At 39.6% G+C, this 18,190-nt stretch overlaps 1 protein-coding gene across 1 annotated transcript in view; it reads right to left on the bottom strand.

Moving 5' to 3' along the window:
* Positions 1-1,297: 1,297 nt before the first annotated feature.
* The window catches only part of LOC109921013 (cornifelin homolog), a 27,152-nt gene continuing 10,259 nt past the window's right edge, over positions 1,298-18,190 (bottom strand). Inside the window, exons 3-5 of the mRNA XM_020521058.2 lie at positions 11,705-11,834; positions 4,974-5,110; positions 1,298-1,941 (exon numbers count right to left, since the gene is read on the bottom strand). Of these exons, the coding sequence (XP_020376647.2) occupies positions 1,849-1,941; positions 4,974-5,110; positions 11,705-11,834 (360 nt within the window). The 3' untranslated portion in view covers positions 1,298-1,848. The remainder of the gene's footprint in view (positions 1,942-4,973; positions 5,111-11,704; positions 11,835-18,190) is intronic.

The raw sequence follows: 18,190 nt of genomic DNA, 5'->3' as shown, positions 1-18,190 counted from the left end.
AGAGGGAGCATGTGGTGCCCACCAACGCATTGATGCCTTTAAGGAGACATGGGGGTTGGAGTGCTTTATTTCCCCCTCCAACTCTATTTTGATTTAGACCCTACCTTCCCCCTTCACCATTTTTTGTGCAGGCATTACCCTTCTTGGGCTTTGCTTGTCAATGGTTCACTGGCCACATGGGTGCTTTTTGAAAAAAAATAAAGGGGGATCAGAGGACATATGACTTGGTAGTAATCTCCTTACCTCTGGGTCAGAAGGTTTGGTTTCAAGTCTCATGTGGCAGACAGGTGTATCATAACGTGTCTGAACAGGTTAATTAAAAATAATTATGAAGGGGGACCAGGTGGGATTGCTAGGTGGAAGCAGCTGTAAGACTAGCAGTCAATAAACTATTAACTAGAAAAGTCTTAGGATATCATTTCCCACCAATGTTTTGTGAAGCAGAATATGATGATCAATGGAAAATATAATAGGTATGTTGATCTGTGTTACGTCTTTACCAAGAAAAAAGCCAGATATGACCTTGGCACTGTCACTTTACTATAAATAAGATCAGGTGTAAAGTATTCTCAGAGCTTGAGGCACACTGAAGAGAGTTTGGAAAATCTATTGACAATTCTGGACACAATTTATCAGAAAGGTAATCTCTGAGATGTATGTTAGGCATGATCAGACTTTGATAAATTCATATGTCAAAATGGATATTCTGAAGAGGAACATATAATAGAATTTAACAGATTATGTGCAAGATCACAGCACTTCTATCCGGAGAATCCAAATTCAAGACTTTCCTTTAGATTGTTGGCTATGCTGAGATGTTGAACATGGATAGACTGAACCAGTGTTAGATTTTCAGAATGGAACACACTTTGGGACAGATGTCTGAAGCCTTAAAAACTCATGGAAATATATTCATTCCTAGCAAGGCTCAACATTCAGCAGTAATACTAAAAGTGGAGCATTAAATGGTCGCAGCAATGCAAAACTGTCCACACATACAGACTGGAAGCATCAACACAATAGGCAAATCATAACTGAAAAGTGTGAGGATAGAGGTACCTCTGGCAATTATCACAGGTGACAGGAATTTCACAGCTATAATAGTACAATGGAACCTAAGAATGCTGAAGGTATGGTTGACAGGCATTTTACATGAGACTTGAAATACCATTACACCATGAATTGTCTTAAATGGAATAACAGAATTTTCGACATTACATATGACATGGAAGATTTGGAAGGTGAATCAATCTGAAGGAATTAAACTAATCGTAAGAAACTCCAGCTCAACAATGAATGTTTTAGTTGCAGAGTCCTTTAATTATGCTTTGTTGTACAGTGGATGCACGTTCATAAGAGTTAGGAGCGAATTGATTAAAATGTTACGCAGATTATTTAAGAACAAGGATCAATGTAAAGTTAAAGAATTTGATAGTTCTATCTGCTTCAGGCTTGTGAATGACAATGTGATGAAATTAATAAAAACAGAGATGATTCCTTCTAAAACAGTTGGGGTAAACACGTTACAAGCACAGACATGTTGTAAGGTGAAATACCCTTATTGTTGAGAAGGTCATCTATAAAAAAACGCTCAAATTAAGTTGGTCATGGGACATGTCAAGATGACCGTTCTATGAAGCTGATGAATTTACAGTTTGCACGATCTGAACACTGTTATATTTCTTAACAAGTCTTAACATTGTCCAATTAAAATATTAACTAGGTGATATTGGCATCAGGAGATAGCAGTGTCGAGGAAAGAAAAAGTTTATTATCTTAAAACTACATCAGAGGTTTGCACATCCATCTTCAGGCAAACGGATCATTTTTTTCTCAGTCTTCCCAGCACTAACGATTGCGTCTGCGCATCTCACGAGTCATTCGACAAATTTCAAATAAGCCACAGCAGGTTGTCATCATTGCATCTTGACAGATGGTTCCCTGTACAACGGAGAAACAAAGAGTTGAAGTGTCCAACCATTGTAGAGCAGCTGTCAATAAAAAAACAAGAACGCTATACTATACAGTCCAAATAGACAATTATTTATCAGATAGATGGGCAGGTGATGGCCTAGTGGTATTATCACTGGACTGTTAGTCCAGAGACTCAGGTAATGTTCTGGGGACCATAGTTCATGGAAGATGGTGGGATTTGAATTCAACAAAAATCTGGAATCAACAGTCTAATAGTGGCCATGAACCCATTGCCAATTGTTAGGGAAAACCCGTCTGGTTCACTAATGTCCTTCAGAGAAGGAAGCCACCATCCTGACTTGGTCTGGCCTACATGCAACTCCACATCCACAGCAATGTGGTTGACAGTATCTCCGACGGGCAATAAATGCTGGCCTAACCAGCACTGCCCTCATCCTGCAAATGGATAAAAAAAAGTCATAATGAAACTCTACAGTCTTCTATTTGCACTTTGTCTTTCCTCACGAAGCTGGCTTGTTTTTGTTTAGACCTTTCATCACCATGCTAGGTAACATCATCAGTGAGGCCTCCGATGAAGTGATGTTGTTCTACTCCGCTTGGAATACTCCGCTCACCGTAATGGACCAAACAGTATAAATTCCAAGTGGAGTAGAAGAACATCACTTCATCGGAGACCTCACCAAAGATGTTACCTAGCATGGTGACGAAACGTCTGAACGAAAACAAGCCAGCTCAGCGAGCAAGTCAACAACTTCACCCACAACCTGAGCTACAAACTTTGATAAACCTTAAACTTTGTCTTTCCATTTATTCATTCAGGGTATGTGAACTTTGCTGGCATTTATTGTCCATCCCTAATTGCCCTTGAGAAGGTGGTGATGAGTTGCCTCCTTGAAACACTGCAGTCCATTCAATGTATGGAAACCTACAGTGCTGTGTGGAAGAGAGTTCCAGCATTTTGACCATTTGTGTTATTCTGGTTTTTTGAAATCCAAGGGAGATTTTCAAACATTGAAGGTATTTTAGACTGCAGACTGATAGCACCTCATTTTGTACCATTTCTCCTTCATGAATTCTGCAGTGTGCCACTGAGTCAATTTTCAACTTCCACATCTATTGCATATCTCCATCTCCCATAGTTCCCTACTTCCATAGTTTGAATCATTTTCCTGGGTGAAGGAACGAATGGGTGAGAGGAGGACAGATGGTTTAAGTACCTCCCTGACTGTTAGTACGTTAATCCTACTTGATTTTACAGAACGTTCTTCCATAAAGTGGGTTAGCTCCTACCCATGCTGAACTACCCATTGTGAGACTTTGCCACAAGAAGATCTGAAACCACATGCAAGAAGTCTGATTGAGTAAATTTAGAGGGGCATTGCTAGCCTCTAAAAACTATATTTTTCATGTTTAATTCTACCTTTGTGAAGGTTAGTTGGATAATGCAAATAGCTGTAATGGCAACAATATCAACAACTTATTAGACAATCTTAATGTCGAAAAACAGCAAAAGATACCTCTTAGTGACATAAGGAACTGAATTGGATGCTGAGCCAAGTGGAAATGTAACAATAGGTCAACAATATTTTAGTTAGAGATGGAGAGCTGGCGGAGCTAAGGATGAGAATTCTAAATTTGATGCATTGGGGAATTTGTTAATGAGGAAGCAGTGGGAATGGATGAGTAGGACTGGGTACTGGCACCAAGTAGTGGTCATAGGTTAAGGATAAGCGCTGAGATGAGGAGATATTTCTTCACCCAGAGAGTGGTGAGCCTTGGGGATCATTACCAGAGAAAGCAGTTGAGACCAAAACATTATGTGTTTTCAAGAAGGGGGTAGATATAGCTCTTGTGGCTAAAGGGATCAAGGGATATGGGGGGGAGGGTGGGATTAGGGTATTGAGCTCGATGATCAGCCATGATCATAATGAATGGTGGAGCAGCCTTGAGGGATAGAATGGCCTACTGCTGCTCCCATCTTTTATGTTTTTACAAAAGAATAGAAACAGCAGGTTTGAATTAACTGAGGTTTATAGACGGTGGAGGACAGAGCATTGGCCAGGGCAGCATTGCAATTGTTAAGTTTAAAAGTGATAAATACCTGAATGGAGATTTAATTGGCAGAAGGACAATAGTGAACAATCTTATGGATGTGGATGTAGGCATTCTTTGTGATGAGGGGTATATGGGGTATATTGGAAGCTATATCTCAGGTGAAATGGGATATAATTGTGGTGAACAGCCTGAATTAATCAGGGGCCAGGGAAAAAGGATGATGTCAGCCACGATGATGTGGCAGAGGCCAGAGATCATGGTTCTGGTCTTCTTATGGTCGTTTAACTGAGGGAAACAGTGACTCTTCTTAAGTCCGGGTATGGAACAATTGATTTGAAAGCTCAGAGGCCATGAAAGAGTTGAGAGATATAACACAAAAGTGGGTTTCATTAATGTATCAATGGTAGTTGACCCCATTTCCGTAGTTCTTGTTGATGTAAATGGGGAAAGTATGGATCTTAGGGTTGGAAAGATAGTTGTTGGCAGGAGGTTCTCTGGTTATGATTGAAAAAGAGAGCAAGTCCCACCAAGCTTGACAATGGTGTATACTGCCGTTACGGTCATTGTGGTGCAATGGGAGGTGTTAAAAACTGATTATTTTGATTCAAGAAAGGATTTAAGGAGTGGATGGACATGGATCTTGGAAGAATGTCGAAAGGAAAGACAGGTCAGAGATAAGCCACAAAAATACACTGATGAAGGTAATAATCCGGGATGATAATGATGGCAACATTAAAAGAGAAGGTAATATTGCCTGACCAGAGGAAACCACTTATGTTACCAGCTAGCATGGGAGCAACAGTTTAGTGGGAAAGGGGTTAACTTAGTGGGAGACCAGTCATACAAATGGGATAAGGGACTAGAAAAGATGGAAGAGAAATTTGACAGTGATCGCAGATCAGAATTTTTGACATTAATGGTCTCCTTCATGGCCTTGTCATGGAAAAAACTAAAGGAAGAAAATAAATCAATCAAACGCCCACCTGGATGCCATATGTAATGCGCATATGAGTGCGCAGTGCAGTCATACCACCAGGCAAAAAACCCAGACAGCAACTCTCTCCATAAGCACTCGCCACATAACATCCCAAAAAACATGGGCAGAAGAGACCACCACAGCCTGTGAAAATAAACATTACTTTTAATGTACTTTCTATTCCCTAGATCAGGCCTTCCCATACTATTTCCCCAGAAATACCCCAATTTAATGGTTCGTTCTAATACCCCATTCTAATTGTGTGATCTCTGGGTGGGGGTGAATATAGGAGTTATTGAGTGGTTGATGGTTGATGGGAGTTTGTTTCAGCAGTTTACAAGGCTTGGGGCATGGAGGACAGGCGTTGATCTTTCCACACCTTTCCCTCCTTCAAGCTCCCATCTCCCACTCCAAAGAAGCAGTATTTGGAAGATTAAAACTAGATAGACCAACACACAATGAAACATTCATTGCACACAAAAACAAATTGCTGGAGAAAGTCAGCAGGTCTGGCAGCATCTGTAGAGAGAAAACAGAGTCCAGGTTTGAGTCCAGTGACCCTCAGAACATTTATTGGCCATTTCCAATGTGCTGGAAGAAGGCAGAAGTCATCCACCATCATCAGTTAATGTAGTTTGTCTACTCTAGCACTTTCGATGCAAGATTTAAAAAGAGTCTGAGGGATAACTTTTTCACTCAGAGGATGGTGCATGTATGGAATGAGCTGCCAGATAAAATGGTGGAAGTGGGTACAATTACAACATTTAAAAGGCACCTGGATGGGTACATGAATTGGAGGAATTTAGAGGGATATCAGCCAAATGTTGGCAAATGGGACTAAGTCCGATTTGGATATCTGGTGGATGTGGACGAGTTGGACCAAAGGGTCTGTTTCCGTGCTGTATAACTCTATGACTGAATGATTCTATGACTCTGTAACTGCATAGTTTGCCAGAGCGCTTCAAAGGTTGTTAATGACATTAATATGGGTTTGGAGTCACCTGTTAACCAGATCAGCAAAGAACAAGAAGTTTACCTCCCTAAATGCACGAGTGAAGCAGTTAGGTCTTTTGTTTTTTCAGCGATACCAGCTTCCTCATTTCCAGATTTTTAAAACTGAATCTTCAGTGACAAACTGTATCCTTTTGTTTTGCATCAACTGCCCCACCCATCCCCACAAACCTGTCAATTCCTCCCACTGTAGATTCTAATCATTTTTTAAACTCCTCTTCCAAATGCAAAGTTGCAGTTTGGGTCTGTTTTATCTGAATGCCCACTTGACCTCATCCAACTGTCTGTCAAATTTGTATCAGCCTTTTTTTAAATGATTGTCAACAGATTAAAGGGACATTACACAAACCCAGTTACGGTTTTACACATATGTAACTTCAGCAAAGAATGTTCTGCTCTCTGCAGAACTTCTATTGTTCTGTTGGTTGGGATCATCTAATCCAGTGTTGACCTGGATTCAAACTTGGATTTCACGGATGTGTCTCACTGAGTTGTCAAGGATCCTCTGAATAATTCTGAGTTGCTCCCCTGGAGCTGGGGGAAAGAAGAAGCCTTCAACTGAGCCAGATTTTCAAGGCTTAAAGTGGGGCAAACTAACTGTGCCTCCCCCTCGATTTCCCAACTCCAAACCCTACCCTCCCACATCATCCAGTCTCTTTATCTGTGGGTGCTGAAGGTTGGACATCAGAGGTGGAGTTCAAACATTATTGGACTGCCTCAGTGAAATATGTGAGACAAGAAATTTTAATTATAAGAAAGGAAACTGAAATATGTCTGCGCAGCTGTTCATTGAGGGCTTCCTCTTTATAGTTGGAAGTGAAAGCTCATAAATTGTTCGTTTAGAACTGAGACGTCCCAGATTAGGTATGAATTAACATCTGGGGATATGTGATACAGGAAACACCCCTCCTCTCCCTCCCTTATTCCTAACCTCATAGTTTGCATCTGCCAACAACTTAACTAAAGTGAACATTGTCATTTCCCAACCCAACAGTCCTTTTGTCTCTCTAAGTAAGGCTGTCAAATCTAACATTTAAGTTACAGTTGCGTCCAATTGTGAATCAGCACCGAATGGAATCTATACAGAATGTGCTCCAAACTCAGTAAAATAAATAGGCTGGATAATTCCCCAAAGCATTCTCTGATCATTTCAAAACATAGCGCGAGCAAAAAATTCTGCTCACCAGTGTCAAGAAATGTCGAACAAAAGACAACACTACTTTGCATTTATATAGCACCTTTAATACACTAATACATTCCTACCACTTCACAGGAGAATTATATCGGACAAAAGTTAGTACTGAATCCCAGTAATGTTCTTGTAGTGGTAGTATCACTGGAATGGTAATCCACAGTGCTAGGTTGCTGTCCTGAGAACACATGCTCAAATCCCACCATGGAATAATTGAATTCAAATTTTACTAATGTCAAGCTAATTGTTTACTAATGCCCTTTAGGGAAGAAAACCCACTATTCCCGTTTTGCCATGACTACAAGTGACTCCACATCCACAGCAATTCAATTGACCCACAACTGCCTTCTGAAATGGTCTAGAGACCAATTAAGGTTAGGCGACAAATGGTGGCCTTTCTCGTGAATCCCAAGTTCCATAAAAGAAAAAATATGTTAGATATTAGGATAGGTGACCAGAGTGTGTTGAAGGAAGAGGGAAAGGTAAGCAAATGAAGAAATTGAAGAAGAGCATCTCCATATTAAGAATTCTTACCTCTGGTAGAACACTGTTAGATACGGGACAGTAAACCAGAATATTCATGTACCAGCTTTTAACATTTCCCATAAAATCAAAGGGATATTGATTCCACTAGAGATGATCCCAAATAGAGGTGTATAAAATTATGAGGGGCATGGGCAGGGTGGATAGAAAGTAGCTGTTTCTCTTAGTCAAAGGGCTGTCAACAAGGGGATCTAACTTAGTGAAAGGCAGGAAATTTAGAGGGGATTTGAGGAAAAATCTTTTTCACCCAGAAAGTTGTGGTGGTCTGGAATGTACTGTCTGCAAGGATAGTTGAAGAGGGAAACCTCACAACCTTTAAACTTGGATGAGCACTTTACGTGTCATGACATTCCAGGCTATAGGTCTAGCTTGGGAAAGTGTGACTAGTGTAGACAGCAGTTTATTTTTGCAGTATAGTCTTGAAGGGCCAAAAAGCCTTCCTGAGCTGTGTGACTCGATGATTTTAATAGTGTTTAGACTTCAAAGCAGACTTGTCATGAATAGAGCTCCAGAATTTTAGGAGTTGAATTTCAGTGTGGATTCTCCTGATTAGCCATGGGCATCATTGTAGAAAATCTGCAGATGTCCCGGTGAAATGGCCTTCATGCCAATTTCCCACAATTTTTAACAAATGCCCATTAACGCTACATTGAATGAGAGAAAATCTGTGGTAATTCAATCCATTATGCTTCATGAGGCTGGACGTTAAGTTCCATTACACCATGAACCATAACAAAACCATTCCTCCTGGCCTGGTGTGGTGCCCTCTCAGCTCAGAGTGGCCGTCTTTCAGCCCAGTGTGGTGATCTCTTAGCCCAACTTGGCAGTCTTTTAGCCACCCTGGAGGTCTTTCACCCCAACATGACTACAGCATGAACTTCCAGTCCCAAAGTGATTCCAGACTTCTCCCGGCCTCAAGAGCCTAGAGGTGAAACCTGGCGTAGTGTGGAGTCAAGGCCTCGCACAGACTGGAGGCTAGATGCCAGCATGAACTGGGTTGGAAGGACTGTTGTTCTGAACTTTTATTTCTCTATTTTCAAATTCATTTCTATATTCTGTAATGCTGGACATTTTATTTCTTTATTTTCTAATTTTTTTCCTAAGAACTTGGACTGAAGAACTGTACCTAGGTACCTTTGTACCTAAGATGGTGCTGTAAGTGGCAACATATAAACTTTTCTTGTGACATTCGATTTAATTCAATTCAATTCAATCCAAAAGTGTAAATGTCTTATTCATTCAACAAAAGTGGTCAATTTTGTTTCTCTTTATTGTTAACTAGACCAAACTACACTTTCACCAGACTTTTTAATAAGTTCAAAAGTAACTTTCATTGCAGCAAAATATAGTCTTCAAACAAGTACCAAACTGGTTATCATTTAAGCTACCATGCAAATTTATTCATTTCCCTGAAACTTACACCACATGCGCAGATAGGAAAATATACTCAAACACACACACAAAGACCTGAACACAGCAATTGCTTGTGGAAGATCTTTGTGGTTCAAGAGTCAAAACCAAAATGGTAGAAATGAAGTGATGGCGACAGCATGCAAACTCCATTCGAGGGTGGAGTCAAACCCAGGTCCCTGGCTCTGTGAGGCAGCAGTGCTAAACACTGAGCCACCGTGCTGCCCTTCTGTGACTTTTTTACAGTCCTTCAAATTTCTTGTTGACAACTTGTTGTTACTGGCGGTTTTGGTATGATGGGAAATCATCGGACCACATTTCAGATTCAGATGAGAAACAGTTAAGAACCTTTATAGTTGGAACATTATCAGGTTTTTTTTTTCAAACTAGTTCACTGAGAGAAATATGAAGAGTGGTGCTTTTAGCTCAAAGCACTCACTCTTGCAGACTGTGTGAGACAGTACTGTATCCTTGCAAACATTTCCAGTAACTGCCCAGAGCTACTAGGTGCATGCTAAAAAAAATACTCCTTCCCTCAGTCTAGGGATTTTCAGGTCTGTTTCCTGGACAGTTAAAGCAGTAAAATTCCACCCTTATCTCCCTCTAGAAGTACTATGAACGCTACTTTCCAAAATCACATTACTTTTGGTAAACATCAAATAGACCATAGTTTACTTTAACATTTTCACTTCGCAATTTCAATCAATCGCCTAATAATTTCTTTGCAACCCACTATTGTCTGAATGTCTATTTCCAGTTCTCAATCTATAAATGAATGCATTCTGAACAGCACTGGCTGATTATTCAGTGTTATTTCTCAGAGACAAGTGTAAGAAAGACACCAGACTGAGTGCCTCCACTCTATAGCATTTAAAATTTGGTGATATTTAACATGGATTCCATCTAGTGTAGTCCCCATGGTCTGAAATTCTCTCCCCAAACCCAACTGTTTCTCCAAAGTTTACACTTTGAACCTATCTTTTCAATCACTTGTGCTTAATTGCTCTTTTTCTTTGTCCCCATGTCAATTTTTGATTGAAGTGCCTGCAGATGTTTTATGAAGTTTTGTTAGTTCCGTTTTTTTCCCTTTAGGAAGTAATGGCATTGGCAGGATTATCAGGATAATGCTCACCCCGTTGAACTGTACTGTGAACATTCCTTCTTTGTCCAACAAGCCAAGGACTTTAACCTAGACCTTTGACTCAGAGGCAGCAGCAACACCCACTGAATCACAGGATCTTCCATTTTGTTGGGTTAATGCAGATGGGTAAATGCAATTGTTGCTGTTATTTTCATAGAGTCAGGTACTTCTGACTGTTCAAAAACTGAGCCAAATCCGTGGCAATTTATAAATTGCTGAGTATGTCTGCATATTGGTCTGATGGGGTGGTTCCAAAGGACCACAGGGATCTCTGATGATTTATAAAGTGGCTGGAAAGCTGAGGGTAAGGCTTGACCTTGATGATGGAAAGGAATCCACTGATGCACAACACACCAGAGCTGAAGGATCACAAATTTCTCAGAGGATTGTGGAATTGGAGGAAGTTGTAGGGAAATAACTTTTACATGTTGTTAACCCAGCCTCACTTTTTCTTTGGTTGTGTCAGCATCATGGACTAATATGTGTTGTCTACCAGATATTTTCTACAATCAACCTGGGCAGCATGGTGGTGCAGTGGTTAGCACCGCTGCTGCACAGCACCAGGGACCCAGGTTCAATTCCACCCTCGGGCGACTGTCTGTGTGGAGTTTGCACATTTTCCCGTGACTGCGTGGGTTTCCTTTGGGTGCTCCGGTTTCCTCCCACAGTCCAAATATGTGCAAGTTAGGTGGACTGAACATAATAAATTGCCCATGGTGTTCAGGGATGTGTAGGTTAGGTGGATTAGCCATGGAAAATGCAGGGATATAGGGAAAGTGCAGCGTGTGTGTCTGGTGGGAAGCTGTTCGGAGTGTCAGTGTGGACTTGATGGGCCGAATGGCCTGCTTCCACACCGTATTGATTCTCTGATTCCGTTTGCAGTGGGACCTGAACTGGTGATTTCTAGCTCAGAGGTAGGGACATTACCATTGTGTATCTGTAGTCTATCAACATATAAATGGGAATAATCAGCAGGGTGGTTTTGCTGATTTCAAGTGATGAGGCTGTGACTGGATCCTTTGGTAGCTTGTTCCAATGTGAAATTAACCTTGGGTAGAAAGATTGTTGATACACTGTCTTGGAAACACGTATTATGAGTAGTTTACGTGGATGGCTGACTCATGTTTTGTGATTTTGCTGGAGGTCACCAGGTACTTATTTATGTCAATTCCCACTCCAAATTTTACAGAACTGTGTACTTTTCTTCATCCTTTGCTGCGTATTCTAATCAAACTAATTTATTGCTCTTTTGAAGATACAACTGGGGACAGACTGAATACCAAACATATGCCCACAACTGACAGACTCATGCGGAAAGTTTTCACCTGCACTTTCACTACTTTCCCTGATTCAAAGTTTATGGAAAGAATGGCTTATAAATGCAACTTCAACTCCATTGCTACAATTATCCAATGAAGAATGAATCAGTGAGGAGACTTACAGACAGCCATGTCGTCACAAATGTTGCATACGCCTGTGCTCCACTGCCCATTTGCTGCTGGTATTCCCGATCCAGGCTGCTGAATAATTACAGTTGTTGATGCCATGATTGAGATTAATGGCACTGATGACTTTGAGAAGAGAAGGGGTACAGATGGGTTGAAAAATATAACAGGTTAGGTGATAAGCAAACAGATTCCCTGAACATTGGAACTAAATCTCGCTTTGAAACTAAAAGACTGGAGCTAAGACAAGTTAATGGGTTCGTTCTTTGCTGGAACTATTCTATGATTTTATGTAACTCCCTACAGACCTGAATATCCTAGTTTTCACCTACAGATCTGTGCTGTATTAGTGGCTTTCCTCTAGGTCAGCAGGTGAGACCATAAACTCTGGCATTGACCTCTAAAGCTCTGGAATCTCCAACTGCATAAGTCAATTGAAAGTCGTCATCAAAAAAAGAGTTTGGGCCCTGTACAACTAATTCTCTAGTAAATAGTGAGAGGGAAGGAGAAGCCTTCGCCCAATAAAGACATCAATACATTCATGATGAAGTTGACCTCACAAAGAGAGATCAGTTTCTGAGCATGCTCCACTCAATGAAAGGGGCCATCTTTTGAAAATAGGAACATGTATTAAAACAACCTTTGAATTGAAAATTTGAAAATAGAAAGATTGACTTCTGCATATAGGTGATAGATAGACACTGCATTAATTTACGAGGAATTGAAGAAGTAAGGTGATCAAATGGAAAATAGAATTACATGCTTTCCTTCTAAGGAGATGAGAAATATAGAAATAGAGTAGAAATCCCAGCAAACATAAAATACAAGAGATTAGTTCAAGATTACTGGTCATTCTCAGACACAGTGACCATGAATATCAAAGCAAAGACCTTTGATCTGGTTCCCAGCCAAAATAGAAGTATTTTATTGTGGTATTTTGAAGGGTAATTATCAAGTTAAATCAATTGATTGCTGTCATTTTAATGGGTAACATAGACATTAAAATCATTGAAGGACTATTAGCAAGGCATGTCATACAAACATATGAAGTAGGAGCAGAATTAGACCATTGGGCCCCTTGTGCCTGGTCTGTTATTCAATAAACTTGTGGCTCATATGTTTGTTTCAAATTTCACATTTCCATCTACTCCCAATAAGCTTTGATTCCTTGCCCAACAGGAATCTATTTACCTCCACCTTAAAGATATTCAATGACCCCCACCTCAGTCACCTGCTAAGGCAAAGAATTACAAGGTCATACACACATCGAAGTGAAACAAAAAGCTTCTTGTCATTTCTTTCCCAAATGGGTGACCCCTAATTTTTAAATATACTGCCTACTTCCCAACTCATTCACAAGAAGAAACATCCTTACAACATCTTCCGTCTCAAGAATGTTCAGGGTCTTATATACTTCAATCAAGTTATTCGTTGGTTTTCTAAACAAGCCTAGTCCATTCAATCTTTCCTCTTAAGACAACCTGCTCATTGCTGGTGTCAATCTAGTAAACCTCCTTTGAATCACTTCCAAACCTTTTACATCATTCCTTAAATAAGGAGACCAAAACTGCACACTGTATTCAAGATCTGATGTCATCATTGTCCTGTACAACTAAAGCATAAGTCTAATTTCTCTCAAATATAGGATAGCATTCTATTATTTTCTCGATTTCTTGCTATAACTACATTTTGCGACTCACACAATAGAACATCTCTGCAACTTGAAATTCCGCAGTAGTTTTCCATTTAAGTAGTACTTTGCATTTTTATTCTTTCTGCAAAAGCAAATTGCTTCACATTTCCCACATTTTAATTCACCCGCCAGATTTTTTTCTCATTCAATTAACCTTGTTTTGTCCTCTTCACAACAGACTCTCATACCTATCTTTATGTCATCTGCAAATTTAGCTACCATGCCTTCACTCCCATCATTTAAGTCATTGGTATTAATTGTAAAATGTTGAAGCCCCAGAACAGACTCCTGCACAAGTGTAATTATCCAGCAGCCAGGACCTGGGATACCAGCAGGAAGTGGGAAGTGGAGTACTGGATTATGTAATGCTTGTGATACTCATCACAGATGGTCAATCATAAAAAAGACCCATTTATGCAAACTCTGATTTCTGCAGCCAGCCGATCTATTCTTGCTCGAACATAAACCCCTGCCACATGATCTCCTATTCCGTGCAATAACCTTTTCTGTGACACCTTCCCGACTGCCTTCTGGAAATTAAATTCTGATACACCAACAAGCTGCTCTCTATCCACAGCACATGTCATTCAACAAGCTCCAATAAATTGGTTAAACATGATTATCTGTTCAGAAAACCATGTTGACTCTTTCCGATTATCTTCATTTTATCCATGTGTGCCTTATCTAAAGGCGCCTTTTCTTATGTTATACTCCTAAGTGCTCTAACACACAACTGAGTGACTTTCCCACTACAAGAGCACTATGAGATTTTTTCCCCGTTTTTTCCCTTTTAACTACCATTAGTAATCACCCGCGTAGCCAATTCAATACTTATATGCAAAGCTCGTTAAAGGCAATAGCTATAAGTTCCTTAATAATTGATTCTAGCACCTTGCACCTGCAGACGCCAAGCTAACTGACCTTTGGTTTCCTGCTTTCTGCCTCTTTAAGACCATAGGAAATAGGAACAGGAATACACTGTTCAGACGTTTGATCCTGCTCTGCCATTCAATAGGATGATGGCTGATTCTGCATTCCTTGTATCCACTTTCCATCTTCTCCATAACCTCTGATTCTCCTATTAATTAAGATTCTATCTATCTCTGCATCTGCCATGCATTTGCCCACTCACTCAGCCTATCCAAAACACGCAGCAACATCTCTGCATCCTCCTCAAGGCTCACCCTTCCACCCAGCTTTGTGTTATCTGCAAATTTTGAGATATTACATTTTGTTTCCTCATCTAAATCATTAATGTATATTGTGACTAACCAGGGTTCTAGTATCGATCTCTTGTGCTACTCCACTAGTCACTGCCTGCCATTCAGAAAAAAGACCCATTTTTGTTGCAGTAAGTTTTCCCTAAACTTATAGTCCATATAATAAATCCATACAATATAATAAATAAGGACCAACATTCCATTAGACTTCCTGATTACATGCTGCACGTGTGCTAGCTTTCTATGTTTTGTGCATAAGAACCTTCAAGAACCCAAAGTGCCTTTGTGTTGTAGCTTTCTGCAGGTTTTTTTTTCCATTTAAATAATACTGTTCTTATGTTTCCCTTCCAAAATGAACATCTTCACATTTTCCCACATTATACTCCATTTACTTCCTGTAATCCTTGATTCCCCGGCTGATCACGAATCTATCTATCTCAGTCTTAAATATACACAAGGAGTCTGCCCCCACAGTTTGCTGAGGCAAGGAGTTCCAAATGCTCAAAGTCTGCTGAGAGAAGAAATTCCTCCTCATCTTCATCTTAAATTGGTGGCCCTTTATTCTGAGACTATGTCCTCTGATCCTAGACTCTCCCATGAAGGGAAACATCCTCTCAGCATTTACCCTATCAAGCCCCTTAAGAATTCTATATGTTTCAATGAGATCACCTCTCATTCTTCAAAACTCTAGTGAGTAGAGTCCCAACCTGTTTAACTTTTCCTCTTTAGATAATCCCTCCATACAAGGGATCACACTAGTTAACCTTCTCTGAACTGCCTACAATAAAATTACATCTTTCCTTAAATAAGGGAACCAGAACTGCTCACAGTTCTCCAGGCATGGTCTCACCAGCACCTTGTATATTAGTACAATTTTGTGAAGAAAATTATATGATGATGGCAAAACTTTCTTTAAGGAAACAAAATGAAGATTATGCATGTGTGGCAAATTCCAAGCCATGTGTTTAGAAATCAAATAAATTCTGTAATGGTGGAACAGAGATAAGTTATCTACTTGTAGTATAAAATGAATAGAAACTGAAAATTCCAAAAAAGGAGATGGTCACCAGTTAGATTGCCATGTTGAAGAATAAAAACATCAGAGAGATATTCACTCATAATGTAAGAAACAAGTCTAAATGTCTTAGGATTCAGGAGCAGATAACATTCTCAGGACAAAAAATAGAAAGTCAATAGTGCAGCATGAGAGAGAGTATCTAAAATGCTGCTGACTTTATGACAAATATTAAAGTTGCCATTGTCTTATAAGATTAGAGAGACATGACTGTAGGTGGTTTAACTTCAGGGCCATTATGAGAGGGTGAGTAGGAGAGTGCTTCATGGTAACCTCAGCCAATGTAGGAATTGAACCCATGCTGATGGCATCGCACAGCTTCACAAACCAGCCATCCAGCCAGAAGAAAACAAAATTTACTGTAATGGAAAAGAAAAAGTGATAAGGAGTAGATGACAGATGAAATAAGAATGCGAGAAAGTGGAAAGAAATAATATTTCGGATTCAGGTATGATGAATTTGAGACAAAATTAAAGAATACCTTTAGGCAACTAAAGAGAAATGGTCTGATGAGGTGTGTGATGAAGTATTGGAATTGGGAAGAGATCATAAATACTCAGAGTTATGTACCAGAAAGTGAAATCTTTGACAAATTAAAAAATGGGAATAGCAACAGACATTGTGTGCTTAAAAGACAACAAATTGTAAAATATTGTCCAAAATGTATGCAGTTGCAAAAAGATGGACTGAATTTGTACATCAATCCAAACTGAGGGAGTTCTCAAGATGCAGAGGCAAACAATGGACAAAATTAACTCAATAGCAGTGCTATAGAATGCTTTGAAATGGATTGAATATAGGAAAAGCTCCAGGCATAGATAAAGTAAAACCAGAATATCTAAAATTTCTTGGAGAAACAGAACTAGAAATGTCAACAGAATTTTGTGAACAAATATAAACCAGAGGACACATTCTAAGTGATTTAAGGCATTCATTACTTGTTAAGTTACCCTAGAAAACTTCCCACACTGGCTGAGGTTACTATGAAGGTCTCACATTTCAAACTTGCCCCTCGCCTGAGGCGTAGTGATTCTCTGATTAAACCACTACCAATTGTCTCTTTTTAATGAGAGTGCAGCCACTGAATCTATGGCGAATTTATCTTGTGAGAGTTGTGCATATTTAGAGTAGTTTTTGTCAGTGCAGGCATAATGGGTTGAATGACTTCTTCTGTGTGATATGATTCTATGAAACCCAAAGAAATTGAATGCAATCATTTTATAACCATAAGCTTAATGAATCATCTCATTAAAGTCATCTAGAAAAACATATTTGAACAAGGAATTGGTAAACAGTCTGGACTTAGACCCAAAGCAGCAACAAAGAGAATAGTTAACCTGAAAACAATCTTTGATAAATATCTAGAAGTAAACACATATGCTTCAGAAACCGTGAAAAGCATTTGATCACTTTTGTCACTAAAAGTTCTAGGCAATGTTGGGTTTCTAAGAAATAAGGAATGAGTCCATGATCTTTTCAAATATCTGGCTTTATTTCTCCTTATACGCAGACTAAGGCATAGTTGCAAGTTGACACCTCTCCAGCAACAGCCTTAATTGTGTTCTTTATACATTTTTACCTGACTTTCCCCGAAACTGCAAATAACGGTCAGTACATTCTGTTAATCTATTCCATGATACCTTCCCGTGACATACTCTGAAGCTGTTTCCCACGCCTAACTACAAGATCGAGGAAACAGCTTGTTCATCACTACTCTCATATCTGCTTCAAACCGATTCCTCTAGTTTTGACTGCACCTGCATGTCAGCTTTTTGTTACAGTATTTGCAAATTTAACCCTTGTTATGCTGTAGCTTAATCACAAAATTTTCATAAACTCCACAGACATGTTGCTAAAATGTCACATTGACAGTACAGCTGTGAGATTTATACAGACCCTATATTGGAAACTAATGGTGAGATCAACTCAGCTATGTTTCAAATGCAGAGAGGAGTATGACAAGGTTGTGTACAGTTGCCAAAATGATTCAATCTGTATGTAGAATAAATACTCAAAGAATCTGATGTACTTCCAGGGGTAGAAATTGGAAGTGAGGATGGAGCAAAACTGTGGTTTGTTCATGACACAGTGCTACTTATATAATCAGAAGAGGATATTGTAGATTAAGTAAAATTAGGAAGTTTAGCTTGTGTGGACTGAGTATGCGCAGCAAAAAGACAAAAGGCAACAATAGTTAGAAAGGATACATTGGAATAAACTGTAGTGAAGATTGATATGGATGGTGTCACTTGAGGAAGTAGCTAAATTTGTATTTTTAGGGTGAATGAGAAGATTGGAGATCTGAAGCAGATGTTAGAAGCAGGATGAAGGTGGACAGAAGTACTTTTGTGACAATGAAAGGTGTGTCAACAACAAGAAAACTCAATCACAACATAACCTTAGATAGCAAGGTGTAGAGCTGGATGAACACAGCAGGCCAAGCAGCATCAGAGGAGCAGGAAAACTGACGTTTCGGGTCTGGACCCTTCTTCTG

Source organism: Rhincodon typus, chromosome 27 (genome assembly GCF_021869965.1).
Source record: "Rhincodon typus isolate 14 chromosome 27, sRhiTyp1.1, whole genome shotgun sequence".
NCBI classification, from domain to species: Eukaryota; Metazoa; Chordata; class Chondrichthyes; order Orectolobiformes; family Rhincodontidae; genus Rhincodon; species Rhincodon typus.
The sequence above is the reverse complement of the archived record's forward strand: the minus strand, read 5'-3'. Positions and strand labels throughout refer to the sequence as shown.